At 37.6% G+C, this 8189-nt stretch overlaps 1 protein-coding gene across 4 annotated transcripts in view; it reads left to right on the top strand.

Annotated features, from left to right (window-relative positions):
* Positions 1-8189, top strand: part of LOC107661377 (serine/threonine-protein kinase ULK1-like) — a 30129-nt gene that overhangs the window by 18958 nt on the left and 2982 nt on the right. For 2 of the 4 annotated variants that reach the window (XM_016450941.1, XM_016450914.1), the window contains 11 exons: positions 1283-1372; positions 2181-2315; positions 3069-3211; positions 3323-3400; positions 3635-3864; positions 4422-4564; positions 4838-4953; positions 5856-5978; positions 6073-6245; positions 6337-6515; positions 6698-6816. In XM_016450941.1, the coding sequence (XP_016306427.1) occupies positions 1283-1372; positions 2181-2315; positions 3069-3211; positions 3323-3400; positions 3635-3864; positions 4422-4564; positions 4838-4953; positions 5856-5978; positions 6073-6245; positions 6337-6515; positions 6698-6816 (1529 nt within the window). The remainder of the gene's footprint in view (positions 1-1282; positions 1373-2180; positions 2316-3068; positions 3212-3322; positions 3401-3634; positions 3865-4421; positions 4565-4837; positions 4954-5855; positions 5979-6072; positions 6246-6336; positions 6516-6697; positions 6817-8189) is intronic. The other 2 variants (XM_016450932.1, XM_016450923.1) reach the window with 2 other exon arrangements.

Below are 8189 nucleotides of genomic sequence, written 5' to 3' on the forward strand. Positions count from 1 at the left end.
TTTTTTTTTTTACTGGCATGGGCTTGGGATGCACAGTTAAAATGATGTAATAGTTGTGATCATTATTTTACCTTCCATGATCATTCAGACACGATAAGGTGCAATATTGACACTCTGTCAAGTCTGCATCAAATCAAGCACTCCGTAATCACATGTAAACTGTCTGATCATGAGAAGTGTTCCACAAAACAGCTATGGTTTGAGTTGATGTGACAAATACATCTTTTGAATATACTGTGTGAACTCATTGCCCCGTTAGCTCAGAGAGCTTTATTTTCCCTCCTCAATAAGTTTTGTCAGTTGTTTTGTTTATTGGTCTAATTCTTGTTTCTTGGGTTGCATTGGTTAGTCACTAAATTAATTCTGTTGTGCTTCGTTCCCCACTTCTGAATAATGTTGTATTGATAAGGAGTTATCACAAAGTAAGTCTGTTTAGTTGATGTAACCGGTTAAAACTTGGAGTGGCGATGAGGTCTTAAAATGTATGGAAAGAGTCTTAAAAAAGGTCTTAAAAGTAATTAAATTTAACTCCATGATTCCTGTATATACCCTGTAACAGTTTACAGATCCCACAAAATCTCTTTCCTGCTTGACTATAAAAGTTTATCTATCATACAAATTTAAAAACCAAGTTTATTATGATAGAAGCATCGGCAAGGTTATGGGTTTGATTCCTGGGGACAGACATTTTATTACAAATGCCAAATTCATAAATGTAGATGCAAACTCCAGTAATGCCCACAAATTGCACTGGTGCTGTTGCTCATGTAGCTGATGCAAGTTTGAACCCGGTTTGCAACATGATTTTTCTAACATCATTTAAACATGATCATTTGGTGCTCATATTATTATCAATGTTGAAAACCATTGTGATGATTAATATTTTTGTTGAAACTTTTGATGCATTTTTACATTCTTTGACGAATAGAAAGTTCAAAAGAACAGCACTAACATTATAATCGAACATTATAAATCACTTTTGATCAGTTTATGCTTTGCTGAAAAAAAAAAGAACCATTTTCTTTCTTAGCAAAAAAAAAAAAAACATACTGACTCTGACTTTTGAATGGTAATATATAAAATAAGAAACCACACACTTGGCACAGTTTTTTATGTTTGGTTGTAAAGCCTGTACGCACTTTACAGCTTGCGTAATTACACTTTCAGTTTGATACACTTCAATGGAGTAAATTTCCCTCACTAATTAACCATGCTAACATATTCTATAGTATCGTTTGGCATGAATCCACTGCTAATGTTCTCCATCTCTGTCCTGCTTTAGGAGTTCTCTTCTGGCATCTGGAGGTCAATGCAGTCAAGGAAAAACCCCGCCACGCTCTCCCTCCTACAGCAGCTCTCCAGGACCCAGCGGGTAAGACCACAGCCGGATGAACATACGGCACTGAAAAAATGACTAACAAAACGACCTTTTCATGTCAGGGCATTTCAGCTGTTTTCTTGCAAGCAAATAGGATGAGTCATGGTAGTTGTCTAGTCATGGAATTATTTATTTTATTTTATATGTATTTATTTTTTGTAAATTTTTTTAATTTATATTTATTTTGGTTTACATTTATTGATTTAAATTTCTAAATATTTATTTTTATTTGTTTGTTTATGTTTTAGCTGGTGCTTTAATTGGTGTATTGAAAGATTCAGGTTGCCCGCCAGTGCATTTTGAAAAATATGTAGTTTTGCACATCCCTACATGCAAGTTACGAGTAGAAACCACGGGCCTTTTTAGGTCACAGTTTCTACATGTAGCAGCAAGACAGAGAATTACTTTTCCTGTCTAGAAAAGGCTAATCTTTTCACTCTTTGGTTTCTGGGTCATTGAAGTTCAAAGCTTTTGCCACAAGGGAAATGAGTCCTAGATTGGCTTGAGGATTGCATCTTTGATGGGCACAGTTCGTCCTGTTCTCCTTCATTATTAAACACGGCCCATGAAACCCACAGCCTCGCACAATAAGCGGTCATAGATCTCTCCCAGCCTCTGCTTCTGTCCAGAAATGTCCTGTGAGATTTGAAATGTTTTTATTTTATCGATCGGGTGCTGGAAGATACTGATGTTTGTGCTTTTATGTTTTCCCTTTTTTTCTGTCTGTCTCTCTCTCTCTATTTGTTCAATTGCTCCATATCTTTGGCCCTCCCGCTACTTTTTATTTCCACCTAACTCTCAGCAGGCCAAGTGAGGTTTCTGGGAGTAACTATGGCAACTATGGGCAGTCCGTACCCATTCCAGTCCCCACACAGATTCACAACTACCAGCGCATGGAGCAAAACCTCCAGTTCCCAGGTCAAGAGGGCTCTCCACAGTGAGTGACTCTTAATATTTCCTCCTTGAAATTCAAGAATCGGAATTTTAATTCACTTGGCCATGCTCCACAGGAAGTTGATTTGGAATGACAAGAAGAGGCATTTACTGAATTTTAATTCAAAGAAGGTCAACACTGTTACACAACAGAGGCATTTCTTTGGTGCAGCACAAGTTTTGCAGCAAAACCTATTATGCTCTCATTTGTAGAATAATATTTTTCTGAAGGGATAAGATGTATTTCTCTAAATTCAATACTCTTTAAGTTCAGTGCTGTTAATTGAGCATTAAAACTTTTAATTTAACCTTTTAATTTTGCCAAACAGTATCACAAAATGTCTTGACACTTTTTTTTTTTTTAAAGAACATTAACATTAAAAATAACCAGATAATCCATTTTTAGGTAAATAATTTGGGAAAGTATTGTTCCAACATGGTCTGTAAAATTGAAGTTAATTTATTAAACATAATTAAATAACATTTTCTAGAAATACTTTTTGTTTGTATAATAACGTGACAATTCATACAGAAAAATTAAACGTATTATTAAAAATTACAAATAAAGTAGTACATGCATTTCTTTGAATTTCAGTTTACTTATTCAAATTTGAATTGTTTTGTATCTAAAGTTTAGTTAAATTTTTTTATTCAGTTCAATTGGACTTTAAAAGGTATTTATTCATTTAATTTTCTTCTCTTTCTTTCTTTCTCTTTCATTCTTTTTTCTTTCTGTCTTTCTTTCTTTCTTTTGCAGGTCTGGCACAGTCCAGAGATGTGGTAGCGGGAGCTTTCTGGCTTATGGAAGGACAGGGCCTTCTCCTCCTCAGTCTGGTTCTGCTCTCACTTCCCGCAGGCTGTCTACAGGAGGCGCGAAACCCTTCCAGCTCTCTCCACAGGGTGAGTGCTGCTTTCTTTTGTCCTAGTCATGTCACTAGCTAAAGATGATTTAAGAAACCTTGTGCTTCTGAACAAACTCTGGCTCTCTCTGTCCTTCTTTTGTTTCAAAAGTGGGCACAATTCCTGAGTTGCCAGGTCAAGTTTGCCCAACAACTGCAGAAATGGGTCACAGGGGCTCTCGGGGTGGAGGTATAATCATTCTTCCTCTGTTTGCATACTGTTTTTGTCATGTTTTTAAATGGGATGACAGTATTTCATAGCCCAATTACTTTCCCTTTTGTAAATATTGCATGTCAAGAAAGTTGGGAAACAATTGCTTTCAACTCTTCCCAGAATGTGAATGTTATTTATTCGTGTTTTTTTTATTTATTTTTGTATTTTTGGATGACTCCACTTGAACTCTTCCTGTCTGTATCTGTTTAGAAACCAAGGCTCGGCAACAGCAGCAGGATCTGGGCACTCGGCTCAACAGCGCCCCCTGTTTGCTGGAGGCGGCTGGTGGGTGCAGGCAGAAGATCAGGAAGCAGCATTCAGACCCGGTGGTGGCCCCTCAGGGAAACATGATGCCCTTTAGGACCCTGCACTCCTCACCCAGGCTCAGTGAACTTATGCAACGCAACCCCCTACCAGCCATCCTGGGTTCTCCTTCCAGAGTAAGATTTCATGTCTGTTTGTGTGTCCATAAACTCGCAATATAAACTGTTTAAAGTTTGGGGTTGGTAAGATTTTTAAAATATTTTTGAAAGAAGTCTCTTATGCTCACCAAGGCTGCGTTTATCTGATCAAAAATACAGTAATATTGGGAAATATTATTGTTTTTTTTTTTTGTTTGATTGTTTGTTTTAATATATTTTAAAATGTCATTTATTCCTGTGATAGCAAAGCTGAGTTTTCAGCAGCCATTACTCAATGAAGATTTCTTATAATTATCTGTGTTGAAAACAGTTGTGCTGCTTATTTTTTTTATTTAAGGATTCTTTGAATAGACAGTTTAAACAAGCATTTATTTAAAAAATTTAAATCCCTTGTAACATTATAAACGTCTTTACTGCCATTTTTGACTAATTTAATGCATTCTGGCTGAATAAAAGTACTTATTTATATATTTTTTTATCTTCTTGACCCCAGATTTTTTTAAGCGCTGTTGTGAATACCATCTGATAAATGAAAACAAATGATGTAAAAATATCCTATTCTTTCTCCATCCCAGACCATGCCCCCATTTGAGTTTCCCAAGCCCCTGAGTTCCCCAAACATGGTCACGTTTCTGACCCACCAGGGCCTCAGACCAGCTCAGGGAGAGGCTAGTTTGTCACCTGCCTACCATTCTGAGGAGAAGAAAGGCTTTGAGAGGTAAGAAAAAACATTATTGGATGGATATTTACTCCTCTTCAAACCATAGTAATTGTCTCGCTGTCTACATGGGCTGCGTTGTAAACAAAATGGAACCTCTTAAGTTACAATGACGCTCTTCAAAAAGCTAGTCAGCTTTCCTAGTTTTGGAATGGAACCCTGGACTCAAGCTGATACAACCCTCGCTGTCCTTTGCATTCCTTTCTGCTTTTATTTTTTCTCTTCTTTTGCTCTCTTTTATAATCTTCTTCACTCTTTTTCTTGTCGGGGCAGGTCTCAGAGTGCCAGCCGCCTATCTGATGTGCTGCTGATGGCAGCGTTTGGGGGGCAGAGAGGAGAAAGAGGCAGCATGGAGAATATCAACTCTGACAGAGCCATAGACATCACAGGTGAGCTCATTGACAAATGTATTAATTTTATCAATGCATAAATTACCTTTTTTTTATAATTTTAATATACAGTGCACAGCATAAATGAGTACACCCCCTCTGAATAAATATAAAATATGTATTGTCTTAATGATTACTAATATAATTTATATAATTCATGGAAAGATGGCAGAATTATAACATATTAAACCTATACTTAATAAAAACAACAAAATATATGCCAATATTTTCTATGTTGTTAGATCCGAAATGATTGACTTGGTCTCTTGAGACCAGAGTACGGATTCCCAGAAGTCTCTATTTTGTAAATATGGGCCCTGGAAGAGGTTAAATGAACTTATTTCTTGTACCATTGTCCTCTTTTATGCTAAGAAATTAGTCACCTGGTAGTTCTCTCCCAAGTGGTTCCATTGCTGCCAGCATTAAGTCTGAGTATGATCCAGTGGGCTATATAACACTTTTAATTAAAATTACTTGTCTTTAAAAGTTTTGGTTCAATATACTTACCTGTTGATCAAAAATAGCCTTAAACCTATACACATTTTTTTTTTTTTTGTAGTTTTATTTAGTAACTTTCAGGAGGGTGGACTCATTTTTGCAACACAACATTTTATCACTTTGATAAGAAAATCTTACTTTGCTGAATAATTTTGGCATTCTTCTTTGGTAATTGATCAAGCAGGCTTGTTGGAACATTACATCTCCAAAGAACCCTAACATGTCTTCAAAGTAAAAAGTAATTGCTGAATTTGTTAAGTTTTAGAGGGGGTGTACTCATTTATGCTGTGCACTCTATTTTAGAATGTGATCACAGGAATAAATTACAAAGCTGAATTTTGTCAGCCGTAACTCCAGTCTATATACAGTTTTCATGTAACACACTCTTGTTTTTCCACTCACAGCGCCACCTGGTGGTGGAGGCTTCGTGGTGGGCTCAGGTAGCCCTGCTCGAGTGGTGTTCACCGTGGGTTCTCCTCCCAGTGGAGGAACACCTCCTCAGAGTTCTCGCTCAAGGAAGTTCTCAGGTGAGTTATTTTTCCCCCTCTAGTTTTGACTCTATTTAGATTTAACATGGATCCTTCAGGGTAATGCTGACCCAAACCCCTCAATGTCTCACAGCAGGCTCTTCAAGCTCCATTAGTCCTGTAGGGTCCCTCAACAGCCGCTACCCACAAACAGGCATTTGCATGGACGGCTACGAGGGGCCCTCAAGTCCCCGCTATGGGTTCACTGACCCCATCTCAGCCGTGACTTTTGAAGCCCCTGAACTACCAGAGGAGACCCTAATGGAGGTAAGCACCAAATTACTGCATTACTTTTTGATAGGATCATGTTAGCAAGTTTATGTTTGAGTTTAACGCCATACTTCTCTCTCCACCGCAGCAAGAACACACGGAGACTCTGCGCAGGCTCCGGTTCATGCTGGACTTTGCTCGCTGTATGGTGGAGGTGGCAGGAGCCCGGGGTGGAGAGGATGCCCAGGCCGACCTCTCTTCCACCAGCCTGCTCCAGCAGCAGAGTTTGGTTGCCGATCAGGTCAGCTCTCTGAGCCGAGAGTGGAGGTGAGGAGATCTCTCTAGCAATGGATCACAGTTGCTGTTTGTTTTATACATGTTGACAGCAGAAGGACAGTGTCACTAGTGTTGTATAATAACCAGTAACTTCAAAAACCATTAAAACAGAAATTAAGACTTTAGATCTATAGTCTAGAGTGGCATTAAATGCGTGTGCATTTATTTTACAGTTATGCTGAGCAGTTGGTGCTTTACATGAAAATTACAGAGCTTCTGTCATCTTCACTACAAACAGCCATGGAAGGCATCAAGCAGGGAAAACTCTACCCCTCAACCACCGTCAAACAAGGTCAGCAGTTCAGACACACTTTCTTCTCACCACAATAGTAAAGCACAACAGTGACATCCACTTTTGAAGCATAGTTACCATCCATTTTCTCAATACGCATTAAAAATTCATTTTAAGATGTTTCAAAGCACTTGTATAAAATAATTATAAATATCTATAATATAGTAATGATTTTATAATAATAAAATAAATCTAATATATAAATATTTCTTATATATATTGTTTTTATTTTATTTTATTATTTTGGGATTCCTCATCCCCGAAGCATTGCAAATGACGTAACTAAATTAAGGGGCGGTGAAATATAAAAATCTTGACAAGTCATTGAATACAAGTACAATGTAATCAGGGGTGCACATAAGTGGTCCGCAGGTGCGCATACGTGACCAAAATAAAAAATGTGCTGTGTAAATAAATATGCTCATTTGCGTACCAACATGGTTGACAGCTGTTAATGCACAATTACCATTTTAGATCGACAAACTGTAATGCTGTATAAGATTTTAAGGTTGAAAATGATGTGAGCTGAACAAAGGTGCAACACTCACTCTTCAAAGTTCAAGCTTTATTAATAAAACAACATGACGTTTCGGCCGACCAAGGCCTTCATCAGAATTTAAAAATAAATGTCACAGAATTATTTAAAATGAATTATTGAGGGCAAAAGGGCCATTAAATAAATGGTGAAAGATTTAAGAGAAATAGTTAAAGTCATTAATCACTTTTCACTTTTTTTTTTTTATATATATAAATATGTAAATCTTAACCAAAAATCATGTTGGCGAAAAAGAAGAGGGGAAAACAAAAAAAGTTCATGGACATGTCAACTACCCACACATTTAGCTTCTCTTAAACACTATTTTCGATTTTAAGTAGTTGTAGTTGCTACTGAAATCATGAGTGGGGAACAAACCTATGCCTTGAGCATTTGCTGCAGTTAGAAAATAAAACCATTATTTTATGAAGGGCCTGTCAAAAGCAGGGGAAGAGGGAAATCAAAACTCAGCATAAAATAATTCAGCTGTGTTCTGTGGTAAGAAGGCTGTGCGGCTTTGTGTGAGAAAGTGGAGAACATGCCTAAGTTATTACTGCAGGAAGGCAATCTGTCAAATCTGGGCTGTTTTGGCATGGCAAATACCACTGGTGAGATCAGAGAGCCACATTCTGCTTGCAATTACTGCTAAAGGACCTTGGATGCAGGCAGCCTGCTATCAATTATTTCCCTGGCCTCAGACACTTGGAGCTGTTAAACTGGTACTGTCTTCTGTTTTGTAACAGTACAGGAGAGGGTCCTGAGCAGACGTCTTTCAGACATTTGAACAGTTTACACTATTAAACGTGTTATTACAGACCCGCGCACCTCCCATTTATTC

The sequence above is a fragment of the Sinocyclocheilus anshuiensis genome, unplaced genomic scaffold (genome assembly GCF_001515605.1).
Source record: "Sinocyclocheilus anshuiensis isolate Anshui unplaced genomic scaffold, SAMN03320099.WGS_v1.1 scaffold457, whole genome shotgun sequence".
NCBI classification, from domain to species: domain Eukaryota; kingdom Metazoa; phylum Chordata; class Actinopteri; order Cypriniformes; family Cyprinidae; genus Sinocyclocheilus; species Sinocyclocheilus anshuiensis.